At 41.3% G+C, this 17,422-nt stretch overlaps 1 protein-coding gene across 1 annotated transcript in view; it reads right to left on the bottom strand.

Moving 5' to 3' along the window:
- The window catches only part of LOC117544330 (FERM, ARHGEF and pleckstrin domain-containing protein 1-like), a 56,916-nt gene extending 47,135 nt beyond the window's left edge, over positions 1-9,781 (bottom strand). Inside the window, 2 exon segments of the mRNA XM_034213269.1 lie at positions 5,596-5,797; positions 9,535-9,781. Coding sequence (XP_034069160.1) covers positions 5,596-5,769 — 174 coding nt within the window. The 5' untranslated portion in view covers positions 5,770-5,797; positions 9,535-9,781.
- Positions 9,782-17,422: the final 7,641 nt, after the last annotated feature.

Raw genomic sequence — 17,422 nt, 5'->3', positions numbered from 1 at the left:
CTGAGCCTTTTGTTCCCGTCTCCTGAGCAGCACCTTCAGCCTTCACTGTCTGCTACAGTGACAAAAGCTGTTTCTAGTTCACCATCACCACAGCTCAACTATACCTTCATGGCCACCATGATAAGTCCACGAGAAGGCCAATAGAGTGGAAAAGCCGGCTATGTATGAGTTATCCCTTCAATGCAGCTCTGGTCTCACAAAACTCACAAGATTTATTTCACTACTGCTTTTTTATTCTAGAGACAGTGCTGTAGTTCAAACTGCTTGAAATCTGACAGCAAGTCAGAAAATAAAATAAACATGCCATAAATACAGATCTGACATCTATCATATGAAAAATGACCAACCATCAGTGAGTTGATTTGTTGGAGGGTAGAGCTGTCTTAATCTTAAATCTTTGTGGCATCTAAACTCCATAAAAATCTACTGTATGCTCTTAGGTTAATATCTCTTCAGAGAGCCTCAGAGAGTAGTTTCATTGCAGGTTTTTACAGATTACGAGCTTGTAAGTGTTCCGGCCACTCCCTTTTTAGTTTTGTTTTGCTTACCTAAATCCTACCGGCCCACATTTGTAAGTGTTCCAGGGGTGTGGCCCACACCCCACTGGGCTGGGCTGGGCCGTTTTGATAGGCTACCTATGTTCTATCTATCAGATAGTTTCACTTTCACACATCAGCTCCGTAGCAGCTGTCACTGCGCAGTGAACGATCAGGAGTGAGTGACTGAGAGACCTAGCTGGCAGTTGCTTACAGATGGATAAACAAGCTCCAAAGCGTAAAGGCATTTTTGTATAGTTTGTGTATACAGTATACATTATTGTGGCGAGCCCTGGGTTCAGGGGGAGGGGCTTGCATAGGGGAGGGGGGGGTTGGCAGGGAAACGGGGTTCAGGGGGAGTGGCTGTACCCGTAGGATAGAAAAGGGGGAAGTGACGTCTGACTCAGAGGTTGCGCGGCTGTGGAGAAGAACGTGTTGCCCACATTCTGTTACTGAGTTTAGGCTAGTTAGCTAGCAGGTTTATTGTTTTGGGTGCAGTCACTTTTGCCTCCACTTGCTGTTCAAATAAATGTTGAAAGAAAAAGTAAATCTGTTCACATGTTGAGAGATGTATCCATAGATTTAGTCCCTAATTTTGCTCTCAAAGTGCACCAGATTGATGCATTTAACTTCCACATTTACAAAAAAAAACTTCCCGGGGGAGCATGTCCCCGGACCCCCCTAGAGGAGGTGAGGTCCACCACCTGCCCACACCCCCTGTTAAATTGTCTCACCCACATTGAGGATGCTTCCTACGCCCATGTTTTATTCCATGCGTCAAGTCAGGCAAATTGGGTCCAAATGTTATTGCATCAATGATCTGTTAACATTAAAATCATTAAATATATGCTGTAACTATTTTGCTCTAGGCAACTCAAGGGCTCAGGTAATGTGATTACTATATGAATAATGGTCCAAAATAACATTAAATGCATAGGGTTTTTTGTTAAGTAACATACTTTCGTCGCCGGCTGATACATGGCGCGCATTCAGTGGTCTATCAATTAATCCCCGAGCCACTTTTTCCTCCCAGTCCGCCCCTGGGTACAGGCATCCTAGGCTTGATGATATTCCCTATTAAAAAAGGTACGTTTAGGCAAACGTATTGTTTTAACCCCAAAAAAAGAAAAAGCAGATCCAGCATATATTCCAATATAAGAGAAAGTGAGATTGAGTGAGGACATCAAGAACCTTGTCTTGTAAAACAAAAACAATCACGGCTTTAATGCCTGACTTAACCCATAGTACACAAAACGCAATGTGGGTTAAATGAGGGAAATCAAACAGGACCTCACGGTGAGAATATATTGAGCCTTAAGTATTAAGTACAACACATGATACCTCTAGAACAGTGGTCACCAACCTTTTTAAGCCCAAGATCACCGACCTCGGCCTAGGTGAAAGGCGAGATCTACCTATTGCAGAATTGAGTGAACAAGACGGCCCAGACAGTGCTTCCAATTTGAGGCCTTTTATATAGGCTAATTGCATCTGAATTACTGTTACAATGAAGGCTCCATAATCAGCTCACAGCATATATGCTGTGAGCTGATTATGGACTAAAAATTATGGACTAGTGACCTAGACTTTACCTCTGCCTATATATAGGCAGGGGTAAAGTGCTATTTTTTTATGAGTGGGGGGCGGACCTCACCTCCTCTAGGGGGGTCTGGGGGGATGCTCCCCCGGGAAGATTATTTTTTAAATATTGAAGTTGAAAGCATCAATCTGGTGCACTTTGAGAGCAACATGAAGACATCTATGGATACCTCTTTCAGCACCCATATGAAACAGAACTGTAAATAGATTTTCTTTTTCTTTATGGATATTTTACAAATCACTCCCCTTTTAAACTGTATTCTTGTTTTACTGCCATATAGTATTTCATACCTGTTTTTCATTTATTCTCTTATTGTTTGGATAACTATAATGATTATATGAAGGTGTGCCTCGGAAATAATCTTTTGAATAATTTGTGACAACACCGTTCTAAACACTCAGAGAGTCCTTTAGCTCACCTGAGCCCCTCAGTCTGACAGGGGAGGACTCTCCTCCAGCCTGTTGTGGAAACAGCTCCTTATGTCCGTTAGTGCAGCTAGCTAACCAGATGCTAACATCACGGTCCCCGCTAGCACCAGTCCCTCTCTCTCTCCCTCTCTCTCTCTCTCTCTCTCTCTCTCTCTCTATCACACTAAATGCGCTATTGCCACACACACACACACACACAGAGCCGAGCTTGAATGACACAAGCACACCTGTATTTCCATGCAACTCTCTGATTGGTCTGGTGACTTGCCTCTGTTGCATTCACTGAACACGGGAAATTGCAGTCCTGCCATCCTCTCTTGTGTCACCGTAAAGCATGGTTAATGTATTATATTATTGAGGTGTCTCAAATATACGTCAATCAAGTGGCACCTGCTAACGGGGTGGTGGATGATAGGTTTACATCTAAAAACGTATTTTTCAAACATTATTATTTTTATTTTATTTTTATTTCTTTTGTTACTTTTTTTTTAACGGTCCGCGATCTACCCGCACCACACTGGTTGGCGACCACTGCTCTAGAAAGATTAGCAGTCATGCACAGGGAGCTCCGCCGCTACACACGGCGGCTTGTGTTGCACATTAATGATCCCAATACGTATGATTGTATGAACTATGAAAATATCTTAAAATCAATACAGATGTATTTATTATAAACGTTAGTCCTTAACATCTATCACTGTGTATATCACCATTCAAACATCTTTTAAAAGTTGAACAAACCCCACACAGCTCAGTAAACACTGTGAAATGTAGACTTTATTTGATAATTTCAGTCAAAACTAACGTTCATATTTCTCTTTGATTATAATACTGATGAACGTTCAAAACAAAGCACTTTGGCAACTTACCACATACGTTTTAAGATGCTTAATATGCACCGTAACTTTCATGATATAATTTCTCGGTCATAATCGGTTGTTTCCGTGAACGGCCGACTGTTGTGTGACAGCACATGCTGCGGCTGCAAGGCATTGTGGGGTAGCATTTTCTCCTTTCGTCAAGGGAGGTCCAGTGGTTCCTAAGCTAAAGGAGGTTCTAAAGGAGGTTATAAAGGAAGTTTGAAACCTCCTTTCCTATCATCTAGAGACGGCACTTATCATGGCTGCCACTGAGGGACTTCCGGGTCATTTCACTCCGTTAGGAAGGTTCCTAAACTAAATGGACTATTCGACTTCAGCCCTGATCTCTGAGCAGGAGAGGTGGGGAGAGGCGGGGCTATTGCTTCAACGTTATCAGGAAATGATCGTATAGGCGTAAACACGGAGCCGTTTGCCCCCCCAGAGCGTTTCGTTTGTAGATCTACCCACCTTGGGACCCGTTATCGTTTTCTGCGTTTCCATGTCGGCCTCGTGTGGCCGAACCGTCTATCTGATAGTGAACTGTAGCAGATACGACCGTTATCGTCCTCGTGTGGCCGGGGCTTCAGTGCCTGCCCAGCCCCATTCATACACATTAAACGAGTCCTCTGTGGCTGCTGTATCTGTTTCCCTCCATCACCACTCTTCATTTCCCTCTATCTACTCATCTCATTCTTCTCTTCCAGGCGGGAAGGACAGTGGTCACAGAATGGGGCTTGTTCTTCTATTCTAAGACAAATAACGGTCTTTTCACTTCCTCCACCCAGTGTTTCTGCCATTGATTCAAGGTCTGAGAACACCTTCCCAAAACACCACAAGTTCAGAGGAATGCTGGAGGAAGAAGGGCCGTGTGTCATTGCCTTCAAGGATAATGCTGGTGTTATTCTATTTTTTCTTCTTTCAACAAATCCCACAAACTTTACAACCAACCATTAGTAAGTATTTCAATATGTTCTGAATAACCGGACTACTCTCATTCAGGCCCAACCCATCAGTTCTCAAGGATGTAAATCTTTAAAATGAAAGAACATATACTTTTATTTTCTTATATAAGGCTCATTAACTGCCGCTAGTCACTGTAGTTTTGAGCATATATTGATTCAACAGGAGTAAATGGTGTATATATTTAGGACCAATTTCATGTGTGAATTCCAATGGTGAACTTGTGTGTATTTAAGGCAGCAGGACATTGTATGTGGGACTGACTAAAAATAAACTACAGAGCCCATGTTCATTATAATGAAGGAACATGTAATTTGGTCACTCTGTGTGGCTCATTTCTGTGGTGTATCACTTTTAGTAGTTTTGGTTTACACAGTCAGGCTTTTCTTAAAATGCACTAAAGTTCTGGTTATTTCATGGGATTTGTTGACAATAAGCCTAACACTTTGAGATGATAAAGAATGAAACCTATTTCCTGAATAGTTTCAGTTTTCCTGAAGATTTCCATTTTCGAATAATCTGCATCCACCCTTTTACATTTAGTTTGTTGACCTTAATGTTTCTTTATTTTGCATTTAAAGTATTATTAGCTTATAATATGACTTTCACAATTAGTATCGGATTCAAGCTCAACTTCTAGATAATCTGCACAAATAGCTAAGACTTTAATGTCTAAATGCAGATCTCTGCAATGAGAAGCTTATTCTCTAAATCCAGAAATCATGAATGGAATTCAAATGGAAGTCTGGCCTCTTATTCATAAAAAAAACTGTTGTACTCTCTTTTGTGTTCCTTCCTGCCTTCATAACATTATCTTAACAAGCACATGGATTCCTAACACTTCTTCAACACATCAATGTGAGACAGAACTGTGGAATAAAATAATGTCCGTGGTCCCACAAAGTGGAGGAAATTTGTTTTAATAGTAGATAACAGCTGTATTACGGGTTTGAGAGATTAGGACACGGAGAATAAATACCACTACAATAAACTGGAGGACCCTGATATACTAAAAGTATTCCTCCAGTTTCATCTTTGCATTCAACAACTTAACATCATGCAGTTGCCATGCCAACTGGTTTTCAGACGGCTGCTGCTATAATGAAAACGGGAAATGCTTCTTGGGCACTGTGCAAGAATAAGGAGTCCCAATCCGCCATTAGTATTCACATCAAGAAATGCGCTTGAGCGAGGCGGCTTTAACAACTCACCGAGATGTCAAAGAGCTCCTCAGTGTCGTCCAGCATGCGGACCCTGACGGTGACAAGTCGCCCAGGGGGCATGGCGGGGGGTCTGTGCCCAGGGTCCAGCGTACTGATGCCAAGAGTCTCCGGGGCTCCAAGACGATGTCCTGTTCCCATTGGCTCTGGGTCTGGCTCTGCCATGCTGAACTGTTAATGCTCACTGCCCAGCCTGCACAGAAGCAAAGAGAGGAAGGTCAGGAAACACATGTGCGTGCAGTCATTCTCTGCTCCTGAACCAATTATTGCGAAAAAAGAAAAACGATCCGAGGATGTTCTAAATTTCAAAGCGGAAATCAAGTAGCCCTAATTTGATTTGACAAATTAACCATGAGGCCAGAATGTAAAAATCAAAGAGTCAATACGATGACGGGTGATCGGTGAAGTTGTAAAAGCAAGGCCTTAAAGCCAAAGACACACACACATACATTTGGTTGGGTTTTAATTGGTCTCATGGGGATCAAGGAAAATACGTGAGGACACTGTAGGAGAAGTGACCAGAATGAACAGTGGATTTTGGTTATCAGAGAGCAGAGTAAAAAACATTGATTGCAAATATTTTACAGTTATGACTATATAAAGTCCAATTATTGATTTGCTACTTTTAAAGAAATGCAGTGAAGACTTGCATAGAGCGGCTAACTTCACACATCCCTTACTGCAGCAATTTCCTACCAGGGGGTACTTTTGCAGTTTCCAGGGTACATAGAGTGTAGAGTAGCCAAATTAATAGATGGATGGATACATGTTATCGATACATTATTCACTTTTAGTTAATCATTAAAAGGTTTAATTTCTTAGTCAAAAGTAATGGATAAATTGTTGAAAAAATTGATGTTAAGTAATGGATACATGGTTAGAAGATAGGCTCAATTTTTGAAATGACTGTTCAAGTTAGCTTAAAGGTGGGGTAGGTAATTTTGGAGAAACCAGCTCGAGTGCGCTAGAATTTGAAAATACACTGCCGGAAAAAATCTGCCACCTCCTTACAGAGCCCCTCCTCCAACACACACGAACGCGCACATGACCAATGAGGGCACGAGATAAGTTTGTGCACAGATGGAAGGCTGACAGGCAGGTAGGCCATCCAGTTACTTTAGCCGGGCCGGCTAAAATGACTGGTCGTGCTTTTTACAGTACTACGGCTTCCACAGATGAATTTTTTTAATGGATTTTTTTATATTAAGATTTCTATCGGGATGTTAAGAGCATTCCATGGAATATAACAAAAAGTGTATCTCGAGCCGGTTTCTCAAATGTACCTACCCCACCTTTAAGATAATGGATAAATTATGAAATAAATGCTGTTGTAAATCCTTGAGGCGATCCTACAAGATTGGGCAAGAAAAAGTCAACTTCCGTAACACATTAAGCCATATAGGGTCCCATCTGAGTGTGACTCTGTTTTTGTATCAGGTTGAGGACTGTGTTTCAGATTGAGGACTGTGTTTGGACAAAGTTGTGGACTCACTCTTGGTTGACACCAGAGCGTCTGCTATCCCCCCCTCATGTATCCACAGATCCCCCGAGGCCCTGCTGCCCAGCTTAATGCTCTCTTCATTGCACATTCCAGCAGGCTGATGTCATCCTGAGACCTAACTTAGTGCTTCATCGGAGCATCGAGGCCAGTGGGCAGTTGTTCAGCCGCCGCAGAGGTGAATGACTGCTGCCAAGTTTAAGCTGAAAGCTGAATAAGGCATTTGAAAAAGGAGTGGATAATGTAATCCAGCAGAGTGCATGGAGAAAATAGGCCAAGGACAGTGGGCACTAAATTCTGTCTGATGATGGTCTGTCTGATACTTAGGAGAGACACCAAAGACGTTTCCAGTCCAGTAGATGTGATGAATGAGGTAAGATGCGTCAAGGCTGACAAGTAGGGCTGCAACTAATGATTATTTTCATTATGGATTAAAATGTCACTTATTTTTATAATTGAATGATTAATCAGTTGGTCAATAATTAACTAATGGCACAGATGACTGTCACAAATTCCTAGAGCTCAAGCAGACATCTTTAAAAATGGTATTGTCTGACCAACAGTACATTAAAGATATTCAATTTCCAGTGTGTAAAAAAGCAAACCTTCCCATTTGGGAAGATGGAAACAGCCAATACAGGTTAATGAACAAAACAACGAAACCATTTTTAGAATGTATCAAGTACATTTTCTGTTGTTCAGCACTAGTGATAAACGCTCTGTTCAGCTGGTTCCAAAATACACAAATGTATTAAACTCTGTTGAATACTAATCTGTCATTAAGTCCTTTTGAAGATCCATTAATAATTCAACTTAACATTACATTTTATCATTGAAATGTCATGTTTGGGTTTCAGTCCTTACCTAGAACTTTTATGTAACTTTGGTTACTGACGCTGAAAGCTAGGAAGATTTAAATTTGATTCAAAGCTAAGAATCCTCAACAATAAGGGCAATAGAGTTACAAGAGCAATGTCTCATTATTTCCACCTGCCGTACAGTCATCAGCAGACTAACACTCCCTGGGGCTGATGGAAAACAGACCAAATGCTGTCATCAGGAGCATGAATGGCACATTTTTCAATTGAAGCCCAGTCATTTCTGACATTTGATCCTCCCACCGTCATCACTCAGAGGCCTTTGCTTTGATTATCGGCAAGTGTCTCATGCCAAGTCTGCAAATTCATGTCTTATATGACCTGCGCATGCATGCTGTGTAACCAGACACTCTTTAAACAAAGCACCAGTGAGACAGAGGGCAGTGAAAGAGTAGACAGTGATTATTTCGGCCAATAGGGATCATTTATCAACCAGTCTTTAGAGTATGTGTTACTATGAATGGATAACTCCAAACAGGTCCAAACAAACACACAAAACAGTCCCAATTTCAACTGAAAGCACCTTGTTTCAGGGGCCACAGTGTGACATAAGCATAGCCTCCCAGGACCCAGTGTCACAGGGACATTTACAGACCCCTGAGTGTTTCCCACCCTGCCTTTGAACTTGTTTGCCTTAAATTCCCCACAACTGTGTAACATGGAGCTGTGACTGCTGGCTCAGAGTCTCCGGGGTTATAACAGTGGCTCCTCTGTGTGTCGGGGCACAGGGGCCCCCTCAGTGCAGTCCAACACTGCACAGCTGGAATCCTTTAGTGACAGCTGGATGGCCAGAGGCGTTGCTGATAAAGCCAGATTTCTACCTGAGGAAAGGCCCACAACAAAAAACAGCACAATTTCCTCTGTGTTTTGCAACAGTCACTGATACCTGGGTGTGGCTGGCTTTGCCTGAATAAGTTCCCACTGTATTATTGGCAAGATTATGTGTTGGTTAAGTGAAAAATAATGACAACTACCTGAGAACATGCATGTTGTAACCAGTGCTTGGCTGACATCCAAGCCTTTCCTAGAACAATCATGAATGATAATTGAGAAAATAGGGAAGTCAGGCACTCATGAGGGGTTTTTTCCACCTGACACTGTCTGGTAGTGTGTTCACACCATAACTATAATGTAGGTTAATAGAGCCGGCTGCTGTAATCCTCTTGACATTATCAGCCATGACAGTAACATTAATGCAAAGCCTGGGCTCACCTGGACACCTTTGCTTAGAAATATAGATGACAGATTCAAAATGCTCAGTTCCTGATCATTAAAATGTCACTCAGAGGCATGAAGCATTACAGAGACTGCGGCGTCTGCACACATCCATACAGCTAAGGTATATCTGCAAACACACTGGAGGACAAACAGGACAGTTACTGGCAGCACATGACATTGTTTTACTAACAGTGGTAGTTATTTGCCTCCCTCGAAATCCACAGGATCACAAAACAACACGGCAAAAATACTCCCAGGACTTAACCCTAATCTCATCAAACAAGTTGAATCACTTCCCTTAAGAGCCATGGTGAGGACTCTCTGCACGGTTCTTACCGCTTCTCTCCAAATGCGGGCTTGTCCACACGTATGTATTTCCCAGCCGAAAGGAGATATAACATCCACGTCCAGCGGTAGAGGCTGAAAAATGAAGCCCGGGTGAGTTTCTAGCAGCCGCTCGGACTGGAGAGGCTTTCTGCGGTCGCCATGGTGGACGACTGAGAGAGTGAACCGGGGAAAGACGGGATTACATTGAAGCGAGTGGCGGATCCTCTGCCGTTGCCTTCCACTCAAACAATGAAGGAGGCGCAGCACCTCCACCTTCTCAGCGGCAGCGACACACGGAGGAGCAGCGACATCTAGCGGGGTCTGCTGGAACAACAGTATTCAGATACTAAAAACTAGAGCTTGATGCCCTTAATGTGAAGTTATAAGCAGTTTAAAATAGTGTTTAATTGAGAGCCGCAATATTAGCTTACAACCACGATGTGTGCCGAGTAGGCCTATTTAAAATTAAACAAATCTGAGAATTATTGATGAATATTTTTGTATCCCCTCAAAAGTCACAATTTTGTGAGACCCTCTCAACTGTTTCTAAAGTATATATTTAAAACTTCAAAAGTTATTAATAGGGGGATCATTATGACTTTTTGTCAATTGCTCAATATGTTTAGGCTTGGCAAAAGTATTATCTTAATAAATATATTTAATAGCCACCTCTAAACATATGACTATGTGACTGACGAAACCATGCCTCTTAAATTGCCAGTTAAACACATTAACATTCAGCTTTTCTTATAAATATGTAATCTTTTGTGTCTATCCTAGCATTAAAATGATGTGGGTTTGAACATTTGTCTACACTTTGTTATGACTGAAACACAGCTGAATCAATAAAGTGTTGATAATCTTTTGGTTTTTACCAACTAAAGCTTTATCCTTGGAACATTTCTTATGTTGTACTTCAGAAAGTTTCCAGAACAATGACCTAGCCTATATAAGTTAGTATGTGAGTCAAGATGCTAAACATTCATAATGACACATAAATACAGAGTCAATGGCTGATACATAAATGGATATTTATATTCCAAATACTGTCAAACAAGTACCTGCCTTTAACCTGCCCAAAAACTACTTTATTTCTTGTTTATATCATGTAAGGGTGTGTGTGTGTGTGTGTGTGTGTGTGTGTGTGTGTGTGTGTGTGTGTGTGTGTGTGTGTGTGTGTGTGTGTGTGTGTGTGTGTGTGTGTGTGTGTGTGTGTGTGTGTGTGTGTGTGTGTGTGTGTGTGTGTGTGTGTGTGTGTGTGTGTGTGTGTGTGTACTAACTTGTATGTAGCCTGTTTATTGTCAGTTTAGTAAGACAGGGTCAGCCATCCAACATTCACTGAAGCTGCCAGAGATGTTTTCCCTTTTCCAGCATACTACGTTTTAATTTAGCTTTAAATAAATGTTCCTATGTGGTTGATAGTAGAGCTGACATGAAGCCTGGCTTGCCTTCGATGCTGCTTGTTGGTGGCCTATAATACCACCCAAGACCACTGGAGGGGGCTCTGGCTGACCATGAAGCATAAATGACAGGCAGCAGGATCACAAACCCTGGCCTTTAAAAGTGGGCACACAGGATAACATTACAAGTGGTACATTCTGCAATAAAAGGCTGACTCTTCCTTTCCATGTTGCATACAAACAGGACTGTGGAAATCTCTGCCACATAAACACCAGCTTCAGCTACAGTCCTGTCACCAGGCAAATAAAGCCAGTGACATCAACATTGGTACGATTGTGCTGATTTAACAGCACCAAAGAAAAAACACCCCAACCACAAAAAGTATTCCATCTCTGTAAACCAAGAAGAGATCTGTAATCCTAATCAACTGAGTTATTTATATGTCATGGAAAAACTGATGGCTTCATTTGAGGGTTACACTTTGAATACTAGATCCCAGTTTAGCCCTGAGCCTATTTTTCAGGTCTCAGGCTCGAAAATGACATTCCCAGAACAAATGACCATCTACCCTTCTAAAAGGGTTAAATTAATAATCTTTTTTCTCAAAGTAATGATAAACCTGTGAGTTGGATGTAGAAAAGTCAGAATCAATATAATTGTTTTTTATTTTAAAGAAAATTCAGATTGAACATAGTAAAAAACTGTAAATTATAGTGTGCGTCCAAAATTTCTTTTTTACTTATAGTGAAAACTACCCTTGGATGATGGTAAGGTAGACTAAAAGCTTTAGGAATCCAAAGTACAACATATAATAAGTACCCTGTATCAAGATTGATGCAAAACAAGTGACATTTGACCTTTTTAGAGAGGTTTAGCAAACAAAACTCCACCTCTGAGGTGATTTGGGTGGAAATGGGGATTTTACCGTTTCTCTAGAACCCATTGGTCGATTGAACCTATCTCTCGCTCTGACATCTGAAAACCGAAAAGCAGGTTTATTGCTCATGGATTATCAGAAATCATTTCAAAGGGACACAGATACATTGGATTAACCTATGGATTAACTTCAGCAGCGTTTTTATCGTTTTAATGCCATTGAAGACCACTTTTGACCAGACTACGACACAGATGAGCCATGTTATCGTTTTTAGCTACCTAGCGCCATATGTTTTGATGTCTGTTCTTGTTATTATCTCCGAGAGTTCGTATAATTGAGTGATAATGAAGGGTACCCCTCGATTATGTGTCACCTCACGATGTGAAACGATGGGTTGGATGTGCAGCAAAGATAAATAATAAGGTTTTGTGAGTGAATTTCGGTGCAGTCATCTGTTAGCATTTTTCGCTCGTTGCTAATTCAGAGGCTCAGCGTTAGCATTGTGGGTTTTAAAAAAAATTAAAAATTAAAATGATCAGTTAGATGAGTTTCTTCCCGTTACATGGATATAAAACATTCATAGTTTATTAAATGAACATGCCCTCAGACACTGTTTCCTGCAAGATGTTGCAGGAGGGCCCCGGACCGGGGTCTCTCGGGCTTAACAGGCTGGTCCTGTTTAGAATCTTTTGAATTGAGGGACAGACTGGGGGACAGTTTTAAAGAAGGGAGTGCATTGGTAAAGTGCCCTGTTTTAGGTAATTATGCGTTACATTCATAGACTGTATAAAGGTTACATTGAGATAATATTGCATCTCTCTGAGGTAGTTTTTTTTCATTTCTTTAGTGGTTTTGTATCTCTTTGTAGTCACTTTGCGTATTTGTGGAGGGTTTTTCTTTCTTTGGGGTCATTTTGGACATATTTGTGGTCATTTGTTGTTTCTTGCTGTTTATATTAAGTGTTTGTGGCTGTTTTAATGTCTCTTCATGGTTGCTTTTTGTTTCGATGGGGTCGTTTTGAGTCTCTGTGGTTGTTTAAGGTGTTTTTGTGGTAATTTTGTGTCTGTTTTTGCACGTTTTACATCTCTTTTTTGTTCTTTGCAGACACTTTATGCCTGGTCCATGGGTCTATGAGCCCCGGGCCTGAACCCATGTAGACCGATTCAGTAACCAATGCAACGATACTAACAAGCCAACTAGCTCTCACTGCTGTGCAACCTCTGGCAACCCTTCTTGCCTCTGATTAATCAATGAACAGTCTATTGTCAATATTATATAATCATGAAGATGAACCTCCCATAAATGTTCAGTGCTTTGTATTCCCTGCTTCTCCTGTCCTTTTTCATGGACGACAGTGGCCTGGGGCTTTGGCTGGGATCAATGCCTTCACATTGCCCACTCCCCCATGTATTTAGCTGCATGCATGATAAAAGACAAAGCAGTGTGATGCAAAGCTTAAACTGTTTCCCCCCCTCCTCTCTATTTCATGTCTGATACTCGCCCACCTTCTCATTGGCAGGAAGCCAAGTCTCCTACGCCTTGGTGTTGTGGGACTGAGGATGGAGAAATCACACAGAGTGTCTTGGCAGCTTCAGAAGCCCCCTGAAGGCACTGACTTGGAACTGAGGCAAAGATGAACATTTCAACAAAAGCGTGAAACCCAATGAGAACTGCAGCAAAATAGGAGAAAATAGCCAAGAGACAATGCTGTTTTGGATTAGTTATGTGAGGAATTACGATGTTATGCCATGTTGTTAGTGATCTCAGTTATGTAATATTAAATTAAATCACAATTCAACTTCACACTGATCACCATAGTGTGAGAATACACTGCACACATAGAATAATTACATTCTTAGATTACTATTAATGTATAGTATGATTTCCACTCAGATCACTGTACATTTATCTATTAACTTTACAGTTAATTCATTCCTATTTACATGTATAATCTACTCTAAATGTAGGCTTCTTTTTTGATTCAACACTGTGTACTCAAGGTTAAGAGGTTCAAATGGGGGCCCCCCCAACCTGGTTAATCTGCCAGTGGCCCCCAGAGAAAACTATGCATCTGGGCCATTATCAACCCACACTTTCTCCCACTCTATGTGCAATGTCTTTCTATACTGGAATACTACATACCCACATATGTTATGTGTGGTAATATGATTAAATACATTAATTCAGCTATATATTAAAGCACAGGATTAACAATAATAATGGACTTAAAAATTGAGCCCTGTAGCAGTTCAGGCAGGCAGGCGGTCGTTCTAAAGGCACATTGCCCATTTCAAGACAAGGCATCAAAACCAGGTCAGCCTTGGGTCACCCATGAGTGGAAGGTAATATGGATCACAATGGTCTTTTGGATTAAAGTGTTCAGATAATTCTATAACACATCTCACAGATACATACATACACAACTTGCATACAGTATCATTCTCCAGTGTTCTTTTACATTTCCACAAAATATGCTTCCCTGAGGATGTATTCCCCTCAAGAAGTGATGTGAGATGGAAATAAGAATCATTTTCCTTCTATATCTGCACTAGCAGCGGCTGAATCTCCTGCCCTGTCACAGTTTCCCAAAAACTTTGAATACCAGGTCATTAGAGCCAGGGCTAGACTTTTACATTTCTCAAACTCCCACTGTTCCAGTCAGTCAGGTCCCACACACACACACACACACACCACACACACACACACACACACACACACACACACACACACACACACACACACACACACACACACACACACACACCACACACACACACACACACACACACACACACACACACACACAGCCTAATTGCCTGTGCTGCTAGGATCTTTTTTGACTGAATCATGCTCACTTATTGCTTTGAAATCCATTCGTTGCTCATATTTTGTTACAATTCATTATTTTATCAAATGTAGGAGGGAAGACTGTGTGTGTGTGTGTGTGTGTGTGTGTGTGTGTGTGTGTGTGGAGTCTGTGTGACAGGCTGTATATAATTAACAATTATAGACATTTATGTTTACATGTCGTTAAAGAAGGAATCTGAAATCAGCACCATTGTAATAATTATATCTTGCTTTCACCACATTTCATATTAGTGTTTGATTGAAGCGTGCACTCTTTGCCTACAGAGTTCCCATGATGCCATTTTTCTCTTCACAGCTTGCACACAAAACGTTTATTGTATTGACTATTGAGTCTCACTAATATGTATCACTTACAAGACATTAAAAGGCTATGTCGTACAATTATTTTCCTGATTTAATAATAGCCTACTGTGTACATTCCCTCCCTAATTAAAGCAGGAGGTGGAGAGTTGCTACAGCTGATCAAGCAGAGGGAGGGAATCTGTTTTACAGAGAAAGACCATCCAAAGCTGGAGAATGAGGCTTCCTCCCCTTAGACATGAGCAGAGCTCCTGCTGAGTCCTCCACCTCCACAAGACAGGAAACCCAGCTCATCACAAGTTAGGCTAGAAATAATTCAATGTAGGAATTCTCTGCCTGCATGTATTCAGGTGCTGATAAAAAGACGTTGTCAGATTTGTATTCTTCCTTTGGTAGGGTTACCAAACTGCCATCAGTACTGCAACACTGCCCGTGCCATGGTGCCACGTATTCCTTTACTCTTTGTTTTAACAGAGAGAAAAAACAGAGAAAGAAAATGGCAGTCTGGAAGTATTTAGTCTTCATCATGTGTGTAGGAACACACCAAATCCTTCAGCTGTACAAATCCATGCAATTAGAAATCCAATTTATAATTTTAGAGGACTACATAATAGCGACAGCTGGTAAAGATTTGGGTTCTAAAGTGTGTGAGAACAATTGCATAATGATTGTCAATAAGCGGCTGCGACAAAAACTAAAATATCAGAGAGATTCTGCATGAAACTGTTACTGTCTGCTGTCCCAGGGGTTGCTTGTAAAAAATTGTTTTCTCTTTTGAACCGATCTCGTCGGAAAATGATGACACATCTTGTTAGAATTTCTGAAACAACTTCATCTAATTTGCATGGAGAATGGAATTTTGTTGACTCCTTAGAACTGGGAGAACTCCCAACATTTCACAAAAAGCACAACATGTTTTCTTGCTTTGGTTTAGCGGCTTAGTGCTCCAGGTCTTCTATATAGTAAATATGTTTACATAAAATCATAGATGGCTGTTCGGTGAGCTCAATTCAACTAAATTAAGCACACTAAGAGTCATTTATAATAGAAGATAATAAATTACGCCTAACAGACTGACTGGTCACCAGAGCTGTACAACAGGTACAAAACCAAACAAATACTGTTTTTTTTGTGTTAGGACTGAAGGACAAAACATTTTTTAAATATGACTAAGTTTTCCATTAGAATGCATTATGAGTTAATTTTATGTTGTAGACTATGGTCATATATTTTGTTATTAAAATCAATTTTTGAAAAGTGTACTTAACTGAACAAAACCAAAGCAGCTGAGCGAAACAAGTAGCCTGTATAGTCTCATAGAATAATCAAGTAATGTACCTGGTTACTTTCAACAACTGATATTTTGGAGATATCTGTTCAAATGTCAAAATACTATATTTCACGATTTGGCGGTACTCACCCGTTTGCCTGATAGTGATAACATGGATTAAAACATACATATATATGTGTCAGGAGAGGAATAATCCTTGTTGTTCATTCACAGATCACACACACACACACACACACCCACACACACACACACACACACACACACACACACACACACACACACTCCTCGGTTACAGCTGCAAATTAGACTGTGAAATTGACAACTCGTGTGTTGCCATCTGGTTGCCATGACACCTAGTTATTAGGCCTTTTGACAGTCCTAGCTCGGCTTGTTTGTTCCATCTTCCCCCTCCTGCACATCAACATGTTTCCGATATAAAAAGGCACAAAACGGGGGGGGGGGGGGGGGGGTTGGGAGAGTGTGGGCTGAAAGCAGCACGGCTCTCTTCAGCGGTGGTGACATCCAAGCAAGGTATGGCAAAAGCAATAAATAATGACTTGATGTTCACTCAGGAGTACGTTCTGTAGTAATCCACAATCCTAGAAACAAAACACGATTACCATCAGGGCAAGGGGTATACCTTGAATGTGAAGTGTGCTGTTATGCAGAAAATGTTCCCTCGAAATGTACAATTTCTCCCTCTTACATCTCACCCTATTGATTTCCACAATACCTCTCTGCTGCACAGGTACAAAAGCATACTTTTCACACATTTCAGCCCCCGTCTGGACCGCATTGAGACTTTAATGCTCCAGTGATCAATGAGATGATTAAAGCAATTTAAAGGCTCCTTTGTTCAGTCTGTGCAATGGAATCTCCTTCATCCTCCAAACTGCTGGGCAGGCAGGGTGTTCCTCTCCTGCTCAGGATAACAACCCCATGAACTCACGTCCCCTGGATTAGAAGTGCACAGGGCAGACATGGCCTTTTTGTCGTATCCCACACAGACTCCCTAGGGACTGTGCTGCTGCAGTCTGGGAGAGAGGAGGGGTGGGGGTGGCAGTGGCGTGACTCATGCAGCGCCCCCCCCCCCCTTTCATCTTGACATTTGACATACTGAAGTAGAGGATCTCAGCTGGAACAAACACACTGTGCTATGT

Source organism: Gymnodraco acuticeps, unplaced genomic scaffold (assembly GCF_902827175.1).
Source record: "Gymnodraco acuticeps unplaced genomic scaffold, fGymAcu1.1, whole genome shotgun sequence".
NCBI classification, from domain to species: Eukaryota; Metazoa; Chordata; class Actinopteri; order Perciformes; family Bathydraconidae; genus Gymnodraco; species Gymnodraco acuticeps.
Note: the sequence above shows the minus strand (reverse complement) of the source record. Positions and strands in the feature narration are given on the sequence as shown.